The following is an 18,565-nucleotide window of genomic DNA, read 5'->3' on the forward strand; positions in this document are numbered from 1 at the left end:
GCTGTTTGCCTCCTATGCTAAGGACTGTTCTTGCCTCGCATCTTCCTGAGGCCTGGTACCTGCAATACTGAGCTGTCTTCTTTCTTGACAGATTATCTTCCTGAGAACTGAGTCATGCCCTGGGTATTTGGGGAAGTACGTGCAAACATATGTACCACAATGTACAGGTAGAGACTAAAGGACATCCTCTGGTATTGATCCTCACTTTCCGCCTTGTTTGAAATGGTCTCTCTGTTGTCTTAATCTCTGCTACAGACACCAGGCTATCTGGCCCATGAGCTTCCATGGATGCTCCTATATCTGCCTCCTATGTACTAGCATCCTTGGATTTACATGGATTTGGGGGATTTGAACTCAGGTCCTTGTGGTTTCATGGCTAGCATGTCATTCACTGAGCCTTCCCCACAGCACCTTGGAGTGTCTCTTCACTCCTTTGTCCATCACATCTCTTGTCATGGAATTAAATAGACAGTGACTGAGGGAAAGACAGAAAAATTCAAAATTATCTACCTGGAGCTATACAGAAGCATCTACGAATGCATGGGGGTCTGAAAGTTGTTGGTACCCTCTTCTCTGGGCACTTAGAACATGCATAGACCTATGGAACTGATCCATAGACTCTTCCCTGGAAATAATTAACATGAACTTCATTCTGGGCCATGAACTCCAAGGAAGGAGGCTGCTTCTGAGTCTATATCAGCTTCTGGAGCACCTTCCACTATCTCGGGAGAAGGTCCATTTCACTGCAGTAGCCCATGTTCTCCCAGAGTCCAATTCCCAAGGCCTTCTAATTGGCCTTTTAAGTGTCACTTACCTACTCCTCTCTTCAGTTCTGCACTGGCCAGCCATGCAGGTAGTGACCCTGATCGCCAGTCATGTCACTGCTTCCATTCCTCCTGAGCCCTCTGTGACACCCCTCCCCCCACCCAGGATGAAATCACTCAGCCCAGCCTCTCAGGCCCTTCCTGGGCCAACTCTCCCCATGTCTCTCCCCTGGTCTGGATGATGACACCAGGGTGTGCTCACCTACCTAGCTGTCGACCACGTTCAAGCGGTTATTCTCTTTGACCACATGGCTTCGTCTCTGCTTGGCTGCACACCTGCTGCTTCTTCTTCCTCGGACACACAGCTTCTCACCATGGCTGATTTTATTCAGGATCCCTTGCTCATCCCATTCCCAGGACCACAGAGTTTGTCACTCCTTCCTCTGGGGCTCTTGTGCATTGCCATGGCTTTCTCTTGTGACATTATCACGGTCTGCAGGTGTGCCTGTCTCCTCCACGAGCTGTCCACTCATTTGATGGCTTTGGCCGTCTTCATGGTCATTGGTAGCCCCAGCTTCCACGTGGTTTGTGCTTAGTAGGTGATCAACAAGAGATTATTCTGAAGGTCCTGCCACTAGGAACTATGTAAGGCAGGGCTTATAACCCAAGGGAGTCTGGATGTGAGTGGGATTTTCTCAGGCATCCTTTTGTTCATCAAGTCTGAAACCTTGTTGGGTAGCTCAGCATGTAAAGGCACTTACTGAGAAAGCCTGTGACCTGAGATTCATTGCTGGGATCCAGGTAAAGGCGTAAGCAAAGAACAGACTCTACTGTCATTTAACCTACATATGTGGCACATGTGCCCCTTGCCCATTACATGCATTCATATTCTCTCTCAGTAGTAATAATAGCAATAATGATATTAATGTTAATAATTATTATTATATAGGCCATAAAAAGTTGAAAGATTTTTTTTTTCCTGTGTAACCTCTTCATCTGCAGACTGATGGGATAGTGGCCTCTCTGATGACTGGAGGGCACAGGTAGCTGCTACTCAGTATCAGGACCATAGTCAGAAGGGAGGAGCCACACTTTCTTGTATCTCTGTGTCTGTCTACTCTAAAATACATGGTGACATTTTAAGTGTCCCGGTTAGCATATAAGCAGTTTTGGTGGCTCAGGTGTTCACCCTAACTTTTATTGTGCAAAGAGAGCACGTGGTTGCCTTCGGTCACATTTCATGGACTTGATTTTTTTTTTTTTTTAACCACCCGCTCTGCCTGAAGTGCCTGAAACGCCATACAGCTCCAAAGCTGGTGGTAGTCGCACTCATTTCTGTGTCTTCATCCCTCAGACCATGATGGCTGCCATCTCTGTAGCCAACGCACACAGAACTTCAGGCTTTGTGCCATCCCTCATGGGCACACATCTCCAAATGACAGCCCAAGGATGAAGGGAGGTCCTTGTATCCCCTTAGCAAAAGAGGGGCTCCTGTGCCATTACCTAAGTTTTCTTGTGAAGCTCTTGGTTACTCATTTGGTGAGAAAATGCGTTTTGTAGTGATGAACCCTAAAGCCAGTGGTTTTATAGAATGGAATGTAGGATTCTAGATTATATTCCCCCATCCTTCTCAATGCAATTAGATTCTCCTTCTTTACACTGATTCATTGATTAAATGGGTTATAACTCCTCACTTTTTTTTTTTTTTTACCCATGAACGTTCTGGTCTTATTTTCTCCAAATATCAAATCAAGGTTGTCTCCCTTGCCATATTGACTCAGCAGCTAATCGTGAGCTGATTTTATGTGCGTGTAGAACTTTCTGCCTGCAAACAGACATGTAAGACTGTAGAAGACTGTAGAGCTAGCCTGCAGAAGTAGGGACACCACAGCTACCAGTCTGTCTGTGTGAGAAAACTTGATAGGGTTTGTGCAGACAGGTGCTTCTACAGAAGTGGCAGAGTTCTGTAAGAATGGATCCACCAGTGGGAGCTGGCAGCTTCCTAGATGGGCCCTTCCCGCTCTAAGATGAATGTGGACCTGCTCCGTCATGGTCAGTCTGAGTTTCTGCATAGGGAAGCCTGGACTTGATGTATGTGACTCGCGTTACCGTCTCGCCAGCAAGAACGACGCTGCACACACAGGATCCTTCTGCAGTAAAGCTTTAATGCGTCTTAAGAGGGAGAGCATAAGCTTACGACAAGTAAAATGGAGACCCCAAACAGCAGAAACCCATCCCTTATATAGGAAACTGTTCTCCGCTTAGGATGTGTCAGTCCCTGATTGGCTGTTACTCATCAGGCGATATGACACCACGGGAGAGGCAGAGCACAACAAGTGGAAAGTTCCTTCGCACATGCGCAGATTACTTGTTTACCAGTTTGGGACACAGGATGTCAGCGCCATCTTGTAATGGCGAATGTGAGTGCGGCCTCTCACAGATGTAGACAGAATGCCTGGTTTCTTGAACTTATTGTCACTCATACTACACTCCCCACTAATTGAGAGTAGTTAGCCATGGAGCAAGAAAACCAGGAGCTGGCCTGTGAAAAGGAATGCTTCTGCTTTGGTCTGTAGGTTCTCTGGAGCCACATGTCAGCTGAGCAACATTCTTAGCTATCTGACCTACTAAGATGCTGCTGGATTCTGGTCTGTCAGCCTGGACCATCCCTTCTGTAAAGGATGAAGGATGTGTTATTTACAAATATTCTTGTTTTCTCATCTTTGCTGAGCCTCTAGCAGGAAGGTGCTTCCTGACATGTGTGCTGAGAGCAATAGAGTGCTTAGGCTGGGCAGAGGGCCTCTCCATAGTGCCTTTGAATCCAGAGCTGCGCTACGAGGCCATGGCTCACTTTAGAGGAATGTCTTATGGGTTGCCTTTCCAAAGACAATGGATGTGAATTGTCCCTCACAGGCTTGTGTTTGAATACTTGGTCCCCAGAGAAGATGTTTTGGGAGGGAGTGGGGTCTGGTTAGAGGAGTTAGGTTATTCGTGGTGGGCTTTGAGGGTTAATGATCTGTCCTGCCACTTGGCTGAGCACTCTGGTTTCTGAACTACCAGGTGTGAGAACTGGACGGCTTTTCCATGCTTTCCCTACCACAGTGGGCACTACCCATCCCAGACCAGGTACCTAAACAAATTCCTTGTCCCTGAAGTGTGACAAAGCTTACAATCCTTCCCACACTGAAATTGCTTTTGCCAGGCATTTAAGGTACAACAACCAGGAAAGGAACTGACAGATATGACCTCTGTTTCACCTGTATTGGAGATGGCTCCACCACGGCTCTCCTGTGACAGAGGGGCCAGTGGGTAACAGTTGTTCACATGGCGGTTGAGTGAGAAAATGACAGGTTTGCAGAACTTGAGGACAGGGTACTCGGCCTCTACACATGAAACAGCTACCGGTCATTTGGTCTGAAGGATAAAGAAAGCTGTCACTCAAGGATCACATGTACGATCACTGACACAAAGTCCACCTCATACCCTATAGCACATGGAATTAAAAATCAGAATATTTGAGAAAACATTTTAGTCAAAGTATGTAACATTATGGATTTTAGCTGTTCTTTTGATATTTGGTACTAAAAAACAAACAAACAAGCAAACTAGATTGAAATTTTGTTACTCTCTGGCCTGGAGAGATCACTCAGTGGTTAAGAGTGTGTGTTGCTCTGGCAGGGTGCGTGGGTTCAATTCCTAGCACCCACATGGTAGTTAACAAATGTCTGTGGCTCCAGTTCCAGGGGATCTGATGCCCTCTTCTGGTTTCTGTGGGTGCTGCACACATGCGATACACAAACATACATGCAGGCAAAACAATACACATAGAATAAAAAATAAGCAAAAATTTAAAAAATTAGAATCTTCTAAGTGAGAGCTCTCTTGCCTGAAAAAAGTCATTTTTAATGGAAGGATGCTATTTGACTGTGTGGCTTTGTTTGGAATGGGAAGTATTTAAACAAATGGTGGGGAAAATGAAAGAGGTTGAACTAGAAAATGTTCCTTCTAAAGGAATTTTAGTTTGTTTAGATTCGGTGGCACTTGGGCAAATGGGAAGCAAGGAGTTTGGAGACCTCTCAGAGGTGGCTCTTTCCAGAAAGTTCTTTCCTCAGAGCAGTATTGGGACCTCTCTGAGGTCTAGGTCCTTGTGCACTGACCTGTGATGACCTAGAGGTGAGGACCTCAGTGGGAGCACTACATGCATTAAAAACAGGGATGTAGCTCAGGGATAGAGTGCTTGTCCAGTATATAGAAGGTTCTGGATTCAGTTCCAAGCATTGCACAAAAGGCATGCATCAATTCCTGACTATATCATGGTTCTTCTTGCTATAGGAAACCTATTGTATATATGTGTAATAATATAAATGTATATGTAAAAATAAAAGTGTTTAATTAATTAAAACATTTTAAATTTAAAAACTAAGAAGGCATGCATCACCAGGTTGTATAAAGAGTAAAGTGCAATGGCGTCCACTAGACATGCTATGTAGAGAGCTTAAAAATGAAAGGATGGTAAAGATATAGAAATGCTAAACCTAAGTGATCATATGAATATTAGGAAAATGTCTTTGAAGTAAAGAATGCTATGGAGGATAAAGACAGACATTGTATGATGATAAAAGGTCAGTGAGGCAAGAAGTCATAACATCCCCAAGAGTGCACATACTAACCACAGAACTAGAAAGCAGCTACTGCAAAAGTTCATGGAGCTGAAGCAGAGATGCACAAATCCAGCCTGCTAGCTGGATACCTCAGCATCCTCTCAGTATCGGTCTATACAACAAGTAAATGGAAAATCAGTAAGAACACACAGAGGCCAGGCATGGTAGCACATGGCTTTTATCGTGCCACTTGGGACCAAGAGGCAGATGGCTATGTATGAATTTGAAGCCAGCTTGGTCTACACTGTGAGTTCAGCCCAGCCGGGGCTACAGAGTGAGACCCCATCTCTCTCTGTAAGTGTGCATGAGTTGATCAACATTATCACTTAACTTGACCAAGTAGATAGTTATAAGCTAGTACTCCTAATTATGACAGAATGCATGCCCTTTTCAATAATGAGTGGTTTACCAAGGTGTCTCAGGCCATAAAGTGCACCTTAATAAATCTGAAAGAACTGGTACCATAAAATCATGTTTTCTGCCTACAGAGAATTCAAGAGTTATCTGGAAAATCCTGGATATTTACAAATTAGTGATATTTCTAATAAGCCATAAGTCAAAAGGATCACTAGGATTAGGTTATTTCCACTTGGATTTTTAAAGATTTATTTCATATTTTTAAGCGTGTGTGTACATGGCTGTATCTGTAGTTCAAATGCCTGGAGCTGGAGTTACAGGTTGTTGCGAGTCAACTAAAATGAGTCGTGGGAACTGAACTTGGGTCTAGTGGAAGAGCAGTGTGTTATCTTAACCACTGAACCATCTTTTTAGCCTCTTCACATATGAATTTAATGAAATATTCACCATTAACACATTTGAATAAATATAAACATGCCAATGTGTAGGAAACAACTACAGCTTTGCTTAGAAGAAATTAGGGACTCATTGATGATTTTCAAAAATAAACACATCAAATTAACTAGTGAAGGTCCTACTTTAAAAAACTACAAAAAGATATGGGTGTGGCAGTGGACACTTGTAATCCAAGAACTCTGGGAGGCAGAGGCAGGCGGATCTTTGTGAGTTCAAGACCAGCCTAGTTTACACAGCAAGTCCAGATCAGCCAAGGCTACACAGAGAAACCCTGTTTAAAAAAAAAAAAAAGACTACAGAAAATGGGCTGAGACATAGCTTAGTGCTGGAGCGCTTGCCTAGCTTGCTGGAGGCCCTGGCTCAATCCCTAGTACAGCAAAAAGAAAAGTCCCAGTTAGCTATTTAACAACAGACAATAATTTTTTAAAGGAACTAGAAACTAGGAAAGAAAAACCCAGAGCAAGTGAAACTCAAAATAAACAGAAAGAGTTGGAAAGCCAATGAAACTTACAGCTGACTTTTGAAAAGACGGACATGATTGCTAGGACTCTACCCAGGTCAATAAGTCAAAAGGCAATTAGACAGATATTATCAGTCTCAAAACTAAGAGAGGTTGGTAGTCAATAAAAGGGCAGCCAGAAATAGTACATAAGATTATAGCAATTTTTATGACTAGATACTTCCTTAAAAGACATCAGTTACTGGAGTTCATTCAAGAAACTGTATCCCTGTATAGCCCTTTATTATAGGAATTGAATAAACTAAGTTGCTACCTCGATGCAAATGCTGCAGCTTACTAGCCCCATGGTTTCCAAGTCTCTCTTGCAGCCTGCCCCTTTCAGGGTTAACATGCAAAGCAGGTGCACCCTGCTTATGGCTATGGCTCTAATTACCAATTAAATCGTTGTATTTCTCTAAAAGCAGAAATGTTACACTAAGAACATTGGCATTCATAACACACAATTTTCTCAAATCTGATGTGAAGCATTTCCAAGGGCCCTTTGCTGGTGTTGTGTGACGTCACACCATGCACAATGCAAACAGCACATGCTATGTGTTTAGAATCCTGGCTGCAGTAAACTCACGTGACACAGCAGAGGCGAATGATGCCAGACCCATTTTAGAATGTATTACCTGTTTGATTGTGAATCAAATTTTAGTCATTGTACACTCAGAAACCTTTTACTGTTGGCGTGTGTGTGTGTATGTGTGTACGTGCATGTGTGTATGTGTGTGTAAGGGTTAACCTCATCTTTTGTTACCTGACTCCAGGAGGGGTTGCAAACCACAGTTTAAGAGGTCACACACTGAGAGACTTAACATTCTACTCTATCACACAAATTCCTGATTTCTAAGTGATCGTATGTTCTACGTTGTCACACAAATTTCCAATTCAACATAGACTATTTCCTTGAATCCATTGTATTTGGGTGGCACTGGTTTTCTTGGTGTAGTTGGCCACTGAGTGGGCGTATCTACAAACCAGAAAGCAGTCTGCTAAACACTAGATACACTTGTACTGAGGAGGAAGATGGGGTGAGAGAGCCTCTCCCTGGTGCTGTAACAGACCAGGCCAGTGTATGGGTCACTCTTCACCCTGCTGAGGTGACCTGAGAGGGTGCACTGTAGTCTTACCTTCTGGAAGGTGCCGTCCTTCATAACTTCTTCTGTGTGCCCTATTCATTGAGCCAACTAAATTTATTGTTGTATTCTTTATTTCAGAGAAACTGTACAACTCCAACGGCCGTGATCTAAGAAGGGCCCTGTTCTCGCTGAAGCAGATATTTCAGGTAAAAAGCAAAATACTACAGTCTCACCTTTGTCTTGCTGGAGAATTAGATATATGCAAACTTATATCTGTGTTTATTAAAATAGAAAAGTGTGTTGAGAAGACATTGTAAGCTAGGTCAGGGGGCTGAGGAGATGGCCAAGTGAGCTTGCTGGGCAGAGGCTAGAACCAGGTAAATGCTGGGTGGGCAGGATGGCCTGCCAGGAATTTCAGTGCTCAACAGGCAGAAATAGGGCTCTAGGGTGATCTGGATGATTGCTACATCTGAGGTGTGACCCCCATGTGGTGGGTCTCAGGTTGGGCTAGGCATCGGTTGGACATTCCCTCAATCTCTGTTCCATCTTTATCCCGGCACACCTTGTAGGCAGGGTAAATTTTGGGTCGAAGGTTTTGTGGTTGGGTTGGTGTCCCTCTCCCTCCACTGAAAGCCCTGCCTGGCTATAGGAGGTGGCCACTTTAGTCTCCATGCTAGGAGTCTCAGATAGAGGCACCCCCATATACTCTTAAGAGCCTACCCTGTCTTGGGTCTCCAGCTTGTCCCAGAGACGCCCCCTACCATCGGTTTCCCACCTCTCTCCCAGCCCTCTCATCTCCCTCCCACACTTTCCCCTACCTGATCCCCACCCTCATTCCCCCTCCTACCCCCTCTCCCTGCTAAGAGGGACTAGGCAAAAAAGGTGGGGCAAAAAATTTAAGTCTCCCACACATTCTTACATTCGTCTTTAAACTTGTTCGGTCATGCAGTCATTTCTTTCCAGGATGGGATCCCTTTCCTGGTGGGAATTTCTAAAGATTATGCCCCTTTTTCTCCCACACCCAAGTCTGTTGCTGTGGGCATGGTGTCTCTGTCACATTATAATAAACCTGTATCTCCTTGTCACATGGAAAGCCGGGAGCTATCGGATAACACTAAGATATTCTTCCAAAGCTCTCAGAAGTGAGCTGAAGGTTTATTCAGTGTTGTCCAGAGACGGAATGACGCACATCAGTCTGGGTGATCACTGTATGGACCCAGACACACCGAGGAACTCTGGACAGATGGACACATTCACAAGGATACCAAACACTCACAGTGAACAGGCAGTGGATGCTTGCTGGCTGGCTGCTTGGAAAAGGGCAAACTTTTAGAATCTCATATTCATCTTTTCCTATTGAACTCTAAGGTAAAAAGACATCTCCTTTAAGAAAACAAAAGCCTTTGTAGGTAATAAGGAACAATAGAAAGCCATTGTTTTGTGGCCCCTAGTGAATCCATTAATGAGTTAATAGTGCAACAAAAGTTGCTAACATGACAGAAACTGTGTACCACCAGACATTAGGCACCTCCTGATGGAAATATAAAGTATGATGTGGTCAAACCAACAAACAAACATTAGGTTCAGACATGAATCCAACTACAAATAATTGAAGGCAGAGGCACATGTTTAGTGGCACTTTAGGGAAATGATTTGCCAAATGCAGACTGTGGGCTACTTTAAAGGCAGATTGACTTTCGTTAACATGTAAGTTAATGAGGGTAGGGCATTATCTTCCATTGCTAGTTAATAGATGTTTCTGAGTATTAAGCTCATATAAATGAATTGTTGTATATGGATCTTAATTGGGTCTTGTCATGGTTTGAGCTCTGTGGCTGTGACAAAACACTCTGACAGAAAGCAACTTAGGCAAGGAAAAGGTTTATTTCAGCTTACACTTCCAGGTCACTGTCCATTGTTGAAGGAACTTCAGGCAGGAGACTAGATGGAGGAACCATGGAGGAATTCTGTTTACTAGCTTGATCCCTGGCTCATGTTCATCTTTCTTTCTTGTATATCTGAGGCATAGCTGCCTAAGGATGGTGCTACCCACAGTGGGCTGGTCCTGCCTATATGAATCATCAATCAAGACCATCTCTTACAGACATGGCCACAGGTCAATCTGATCTGGGTTATTTCTTGAGTGAGGTTCCCAAGTAAAACTTAGTTGTGTCAAATTGCCAATAACTAACCAAGACATCCTGAATAAATAGTGATGAAAAATGTTTGAAATTTGGACACTGACCAGATGTTTGATAATTTTCTTTACCTTAAAATATTTCTTATGGATACCAATTTTTACAAAGTTTCTCTAGTTGGAAACTGCCCAGAAATAAACTGATGTGCCGCCTGAGAATTGCTTCAGGTTATGTAGCAGGAGAAGACAGAATTATGGGTAAAACAAGACTGCTGTGAGTTCACTCACACCTGTGTTCATGGGACTATTTGTTTTATATACAGTTAGATTTTCCTAGATTGGAAAGTTAGGAAGAAAACTGAATAAACTTGTTCAGACTTGTTCTGTTGTCTTTGAACCAGTCTACCCCTTGGTATGTGTCCCTTAAGTTTCTCCTGTTGACTTCTGAAAGGGTTTTTTGAACAGCTAGGCTAGTGCTGTGTAGGCAAACATGAAGGAAGGTGCTTGCTCTCAGGAGCTGGGAGTCTGATTTGAAGATCACGCTCACACATATGAAACTATAATCAAGAGCAGCCATGATCAGTATCTGACAGGGAGCATGCTGGGTAAGGCTTAGCTTGGTGCCTTCCATATTTTGGGGTATGCATCTTCATCATCTCTTTTGTTTTCTAGGTGTGGAGGTTCTTTTAGTTTAAGAGCTTAAAAAATAAAGTCATTGGTCATATTGATTGAGTTAGGTCTTTTTTAGTTAATAGGCATTAGCAATAACAACAACACCCAAGTCAAAAATGGAAAACACAGTTGATGGCTCAGGGGGTAAGACCACTTGCTGCCAAGCTCCTAACCCTGAATTAGACCCCAAAGACCCCACACAATAAGAATGGGAGGACCAGCTCCCACAACTGTCACCCATCTCCACCTGCGCGTAGTGTCATGTGCTCCAACATATGTGTATACACACACACACACACACACACACACATACACACCACACAATAAGTGTGAAAAGATTAGTTTTTAAAGAAAATCACAAGTCAATGAATAGCTCTTACAGAAAATTCTGGAATATGGCAGTAAACCCTAATCAGCTGATGAGGACATTCTAATTTCATGATAGTTTGAAGCCAGTGTCTTAAGAATCCTGTGTTAGTGCCTATGTATTTCAGAATATGTATTTAGAAATCTAGGACATTGCCAATTTGGAAAACTTTCTCCACATTTATCATCCACATGTATCTCTTTCCTCGGTGTCTTATCTACATGGGTCCATGTATCTTAGTGAAGGGTCTGAGTAACTCCCGTGAATGCCGTCTCGCCTGTCCAGAGCTTTTTTCCAAGAGCCTTTGCCAGAGACCCAGTTCTCTGGTATATTAATATTAGTGATTAGCTTGAGTGGTTTCTTGAGAGCTTGTTCACACTTTTTCACCATGAAGTCATGTGTGAATCTAGTTTTAGTTAAAGCAATAAACATTTGTTACATGCTTAGAAAACCCCCCTGACTAGACATGAGCTCATCTGCATGTCCAGCTTTCACATACACTGCTGAAAAAGGGGACTGGGGGCGGTGCTGGGGGACGAGGGGAGAGCGAAGTATTTTTTTATTTCCTTTATACCTACCAGTGTAAAGTAATTTTCCAACGTCTCACGATACTGTCCCATTTTCTCTTTCTTCCCCAGCCATGATTATCTCAAAGTCTGAATTCACACAGCTGTCTTTCATTATGCTCAGCCTTGCTCCCCGCTACCCACTAGCTGGCGCTGACCCTGCCTCGCTACATCACTTCCCAGGGACCTGTGCTGTGTCTGCTCACATTTAACTCAAAACTCCCATCCATATAATTGAAAAATATCATCTAATAAAGTGGCTGATTGCATGTCAAGATGGGAGACTTGTGCCAGGTCATCTATTTTCCCTGTTAGTGATAAACCATGGTTGCTATTGCTGTCAGTCCTCTGTCTCTCCCTTGGCTTTCTGCATCCCTTTTGCTGGAGTTTCTTTGTGAAGTTTCTGCTCTGTTGTTTGTTGTAACCAATATGGACGTTCCCACTGTATCCTTCCTGCATTGGGGACAAGGTGCTGTCTAATCTGGGGAATGTCCCCATCTCAGTGGAAGGAAGCAGCAATGGAGACATCTGTTTCACAGGGCTCCCCAGAATTTGGCTTTACAGCAACTGCCCAGGTTGAGGGCTGGCCAGACAACGTTCAGTGGTCCTTGCCAAGTGTGTTTTGTTTCTCTGTTTCCTGCCCTCTTGACCCTCACACTATCTGTAAAGAGAGTTGTATGTGATACTGCTTTCTTGGGTATTGAGTAGAGCAGCCTGGGTCTCAGGTCAGCAATTCTAATCTGGTGCTTCTGCATAGAGTCCTGAGTCTTTATCCATTTAAAGCTCCCCAGATGGTCTTAACATGAAAGCGAGATGGGTCCCTCTTAGAATTTCCAACTTACCTGGAAGGAAGGGAGCTTTGATGCTCACAGCCCCAGAGCTCTGCTCACTGCTGTTCCCTCTTCCTCAGTCACCAGTATGGCGAGGCAATTAGTACAATTAGTCCCTGTGGGATTCTTTAATGAGCTTCCAAGGGTCTGTTGCCCCATCTCCCTTTGACAGCCACTACCTTACAGTCTCAAGTTTCTTTCTATGTCCTGCCTCCTGCTGACCAAGGCAGCTGCTTCGAAGGCCAGCTGCAGCAGGTTAACATCTGCTTCTGTACTCAGCTTCTTCCCTGTGCTGCCAGCCAGGCAAGGCAAGAGGATTCTTTTGGTTGGCAGAGAGCATTCATAAACCTCTTGTTGAAACTGCCATCCCTAGGCTATCTGTTGGGACAGGGGTGTGCTTTGCTTTTTTTTTTTTGGCCAGGTTGCATGGTCACTGGATGCCTTTCACAAGGCCAGCACATTTGGTCCCGTGGGGCTGTGGGGCCTGGGCATCTTAAAGAATGAAAAGCAGAGCACTGCAAAGCTTCCAGACAGTCAAGGGATTTGTTCGCATCATCTTTATTAGATTGCCCAGAAGGTAATAATTGGTCTTTGGCAAATGACAGTGTGAAGACTTGTAAACTTCCTTTGGCAAGAGTTAGATCCCCATTCATGCACATATTCCCTCTCTCCCTCCCACCCTCCTTCCCTCTCCCCTCTCAAAAACAAAAAACAAAAAACAAAAACAAAAACCCCACACATACACACAAAAATAAAATTTAAAACAAAAGACCAGAACTGAGGAGGATCTGGGAGGAGTTGGGGGAGGGGAAAACATGACCAAAATATATTGTCTGAAAAAATTTAAATTGAAAAAATTTTAAAGTGTTAAATGCTCTATTTGAATAGAGCAGAGCCTCTGATCATTTTATTTCCTGCAGAGTGTGAACAGTGCAGCTTGGATATAAGGTAGAAGGAACCTATTTGAACGCTTTAAAATTTTTTTTCATTTCATTTCTTTCTTTCCTTCCTGCCAGGATGACAAGGATTTGGTGCACGAATTTGTCATGGCTGAAGGTCTGACGTGTTTAATCAAGGTGGGAGCTGAGGCCGATCAGAACTATCAGAACTACATCCTGAGGGGTGAGTCATGGGAACCCCTCTGTGTGGAGGCCAAGGTCTCCCTCAGAGCTCACAGGTGTGATGTGCTGAGGCCAAGGTCGCTCTCCAGACCTCACAGGTATGCGGAGGCCAAGGACGCTCTCCAGAGCTCACAGGTGTCTTGTGCGGAAGCCAAGGTCGCTCTGTGGAGTTCACAGGTGTGTGGGGGTCAAGGTCTCCCTCTGGATCTCACAGGTGTGTGGAGGTCAAGGTCTCCCTCCAGAGCTCACAGGCCAGGAGCTTTGCAAGAGATCTGGGGTAATAGATGAAGGGCCCTTGTGGCAGCTCATCAGTCTGTGGGCTCCTAGTTAGCTGGGAGCAGAGCTGGCTCCGTTCTTCTAGGTTGCTAAGCACAAAGAACAGGAGGCTCACTTTTAAAATAAGCCCCTTTATTTGATAAGGGGGCATAGACTACTTGGATTCAGGTAGACCCTTCATTTTAGCTTAAAACTACCAAAAACTAAAATCTGCTAGAATATATATATATATATTAGTATATACGTGTGTATATATAGTATAGTATATGTGTGTGTGTATATATATATGATTTTTAAACTTGTGGGACTCGTATCAAACAGCATATCCCTCGCATGGCTTTCTGTTTCTGATTAGTAGGTCTCAGGTGGGCCTGGGATCTTGTAAGGAACAATTCTAATTGCTGCCTTATAATTTAATGTGAAAATTAGTGCAAGGGAAGCTTTGAAGGAGACTCCTTGTGCTATTTAGAGCTAAAGGTCTCTTTTGGTGGTGGTGATTTGGGTGCCTCTGATAAATAATTGTGTTTTGTCCTATTTAAAAAAAAAAAAAAAAAAAAAAAAAACCCAAAACCTGTCTGCAGGTGGGCAGAAATGATTGTTTTGAACTACGAAAGAAGACATTTCATATAAGTCAATATTATCTCCATGTTATAGTTAAAAATAATTGAGACTCAAAGCAGTCAGTGCTTGTGCCTAAGGATGTCACTTTTTCTGGGTGTGGCCAAGCAGAGACTACACTGACCCAGGCAAGGATGGTTCTGGGTTCTCCTGTCTCTTCAGAGTGAATAACTGTGACCCCAGAAACTGCATGTTGACGCTCACGGGAAAAAAAACCCCTACAAACATCTTATACTTTTCCCTTAGGTGAAGGGAAAATACAGAAGATGCGTGGTTTAATATCAGATGCCCGTAGTTAGAGTTGACTGGGGTGGGCGCTGGGCCACTTGGCCTGGGAATACTTCCTTATGTCCTGTGTTGTCATCTAGCTAGTCAAGCTTTCCCTCCCAGCCTGGTGCTGCTGAAAAACCACACAACAAATATGGGTCACCAGAGTTCATGTGAAAGGCAGACCCCACTCTCCACTCAACTGTGGAGAATGTCCTGTCCATTGGCTAGATCTGAGTAGGGGTTCGAACTTCACTGCATGTATTGTCCTTGGCTGGTGCCGTAGTTTGAGCAGGACCCCTGGGCCCAGATCCGCCCGTCATAATGTTCTTCTTGTAGGATGGGGAAACCTGGTGGCACTCAGAGGAAGGATAGCAGGCTACCAAGAAGAGATTTGATACCCTATGAGCATATACAGGGGGAGGAGGTCCTCCTCAGTCACAGTCATAGGGGAGGGGAGTAAGGGGAAAATGGGAGGGAGGGAGGAATGGGAGGATACAAGGGATGGGATAACAATTGAAATATAATACTAATAAATTAATAAAATATATTTTAAAAAAAGAAAAAGAAAAAGAAAAACCACACAACAGAAGGCACAAGGGAAAACCCCCTGGGATCACCAAATACATTTTCAAGTTGGTGTTTATTGTTTGGGTTTGCTTTGATAAATACCATGTGTGTAGGACAGGGTTCCTGCCCTGCCCTCTCTCTTTGTTCTGTGGTGTGTTCATGATGACTGCATCTGTGAGTTGGCAGGTTGGCTGCTTCTGTCACCTTCCATCTTTTCTTGGGCTTGCTTTAGATTTGAATCAGTGTGAATGAGTGATGTTTGTCCCTCATAATTCAGTCATTAACATGTGTGATTCTCTGGTGAGTAAACATCTATCTCCATCTGCATCCAAGTATGGGTGAAGAACATGGCTTCCAGCTGTAGTAAGGTCAACTTATGGAAAAGAATAAGAATTTTTATCCGACTTGCCAGTTATAAATGAATCGCCATGATTACCTGTAGCTGTAAAGGAGGCAGAAAAAGTGGGTGGCTAGCTACTTGGATTAAACAGAGGAGGGGCTGGATAGAAAGTCTGACTTTGGGCCTGAGGGGTCTTAGATATGACCGCAGAGAGGGATTTAGGTGTGACTGGGTAGACCCTGCCCCCAGGAAGCAGCGGTGAGTGCTGTGCCATGGCTAGCCTTGATGTTGCCCGCAGAATCTTTGCACGTAGTCCAAGTGGAGCTCATAGTTGCACAGACCCCAGTGTGGAGGTCTGTGGTTGTGCTCTCCAGCAGGTGTAGATGCTGGTGACATCAGGAGCTCCATTTAGACTCTCCGCCACACCGAATGTTTATCCTGGAGCTTGAGGTGCTTTGTTAATTTGCAGTGTTCTGTTCTGAACCGGAAAGCTGCAAAGAGCACTTTGAAAAATGTTTACGTGCAAGAAGGCCCACTCATGACCCAGAGACAGCCTGGAAAGCACCGCCCCCTTTGTCTTAGAAAATGTCGTCAGGCAGTGCTTGTACAATGTGAGGAGGTGTAATACCTTCACAGCTTACTCTCCAATAGTGTCCATTTATTGGAGACTAAGAAGGCTTGCCATGCAGTCCCTGGAAGGTGAGTGGTTGCTCACACCACTCAAGTCACTTCCCAGCATCCTGCTTTCCACAGAGAGGAGCATCTTCTTTTGCCTGCCCTGTGCCCATGGAGCCTCAGGAGACAACCAGGCCACTGTGCTCACCCAGCAGAGCACTGTGCTGTATCTGGCAGCAACCTGTGCCAAGAAAAGTACCTTCTGGGGGCATAAAAATTACATATTTCTTGGAGTGTGACTTTTTTGTTTTTATACAAGGAAACTACCATTTTTCCTAACCCACGTGTTGAGTCACTCCTCTATGTATTTAACAAAGTTCTTGTGAACACTTCTTTTTTTTTCAATGTTACAGTCAGTCAGTTGCCAGCAGTCACCAGACATTCACAGTCAAGAATAACCTTCAAATTGTTTCTATTTGCCACATTTGGACCATATTACACTGGGATTGGAATGGAGGAGGAACAGATGGAGATGAAGAGAAAGAGGCCTGCAAAAGTTTTATAGTGATGCTATTGGGGATTGTTGCTTTCTGGCAGGAGCAAAGCAAGACACATAGGAACACTCAGAGTACCCCAGGGGGACTGCCCAGCAGCAGCAGGAGTGGGACCTGTGGTCAAGCACCGCCATTGTAGTTTCCGGGGGGAAGGAACAGACGAAATAAAAGAAGTCGGCCTGTAGGTTAATCTTCACTGAGGGCATGAATGGGTTTAGAATCACATAGGAGATATGCCTTTGGCGATTTACGTGAGGAGGGAAACCCAACTCTGAGTGTGGGTGTCACTTTCCTATGGGCTGCGGTTCTAGATGAAATACAAAGAAAGAAGCAGGCTGGCCGCTAGCATTTCTTTCTGCTTCCTGACTGGGTACCATGTGTCCAGGTGCCTCACATTCCTACTGTCATCCCTGGAGACATGGTTGCCATCACACTGTCCCTGCTACAATGGACCCGTGAGCCACAATAAACCCTTCCTTCCCTAGGTTGCTTTTGTCAGGTGTTTTCATCACAGCAGTGACAGCAGTAACCGAGAGGGCAGGGCAGGCTGTCTGTGGTCATTTCAGCAGGCTCTGATGCCCATCATTGTCCCTGGAGAGATCAGGCCTTATGCATGGTGACTTCAGCTGTGGGACACTGATACAAGGGTGGTTGAAGGTGGTGGGCTACATAGGAAGGGGCTTCAAAACCGGCCAAGAAACATTTAGGAAACAGCACTCCAGATGGTGAGGTGGCTCTGAGGCAGCCTAGGCACTGTGAGGTTACCTCTGGGGTCACTTAAGAGCTCAACTTGCTGTGCCTGCCTGAAGGAACAGCCGGGGAGAAGTCAGCACTTGTCTGGATCTGATTTTACAACACTCTAATTATTTATGAAGAAATTTGATGTCATCATTTTCTACTAAGCCCTGTTACCCTGTGGAGGAGGAGGAGGAGGAGGAGGAGGAGGAGGAGGAGGAGGAGGAGGAGGAGGAGGAGGAGGAGGAAAAGGAGGTGGTGGTAGTGGGCAGCAGTGGTGTATGTGTGTGTGTGTGTGTGTGTGTGTGTGTTTGCGTGTGTGTGTGTATGTAAAAGCTTCATTTTATGTGTTTTGCCTACATGTATGTCTGTGTGCCACATGTGTTCCAGCGTCCAGAAGAGAGGGTTGAATCTCCTGAAACTGGAGTTATAGATGATTGTAAACCACCATGTAGGTGTTGGGAATCGATCCTGGGTCCTCTGGAAGAGCAGCCAGTGCCATTAACCATTGAGCATGTCTCTAGTCCATGTCTGAGGGCTTTTTGTTTTTTGTTACATTCCATTGAGTGTCTGTTGGCTGAGAGGTAAAGACAAATTTGGGTTACAGGGCAGCCAAGCGCTCTCCACAAATGTGAGCAAGCTCCTGGGAGGAGGTCTTAGCTGCACAACATGGAGGAATAATATTTATCTGAATTATTATTCTTGGATGGTTATAGCTAATGATCTACAGTTTTTTTTTTTTTAGAATAACCAGTATTTAATCTAAATGTGCCGTGGAATTTTATCCCTTACAATTATGCTTATGGAAGGAGGACCCAGAGTGGTGTATTCCTGGGAACTTAAACTTTCCACAGACATTACCAAGCCTTTGCTATGGGACACGTGCCACATCAGGCCCCGAGGCTGAGATGGTGGAACCAAGATTGAACCCTGCCCTACAGCAAATGCCCAGCACACTTTAGATGCTGTACTCCATGTTTAGAAACTGCACATACATAAGAGACTTTAGAGGAAAAAGAGAAAGATGTGTGAATGCCATAAGGCCAGCTGTACATTTTGGCAGAACCCCAAGAGA

General features: G+C 44.4%; 1 protein-coding gene across 3 annotated transcripts in view; it reads left to right on the forward strand.

Moving 5' to 3' along the window:
* The window catches only part of Fhod3 (formin homology 2 domain containing 3), a 415,945-nt gene that overhangs the window by 165,834 nt on the left and 231,546 nt on the right, over window positions 1-18,565 (forward strand). For all 3 annotated transcript variants that reach the window (XM_051163630.1, XM_051163629.1, XM_051163631.1), the window contains exons 4-5: window positions 7,961-8,028; window positions 13,411-13,516. In XM_051163630.1, coding sequence (XP_051019587.1) covers window positions 7,961-8,028; window positions 13,411-13,516 — 174 coding nt within the window. The remainder of the gene's footprint in view (window positions 1-7,960; window positions 8,029-13,410; window positions 13,517-18,565) is intronic.

This window comes from Acomys russatus, chromosome 20 (genome assembly GCF_903995435.1).
Source record: "Acomys russatus chromosome 20, mAcoRus1.1, whole genome shotgun sequence".
Taxonomy (NCBI): domain Eukaryota; kingdom Metazoa; phylum Chordata; class Mammalia; order Rodentia; family Muridae; genus Acomys; species Acomys russatus.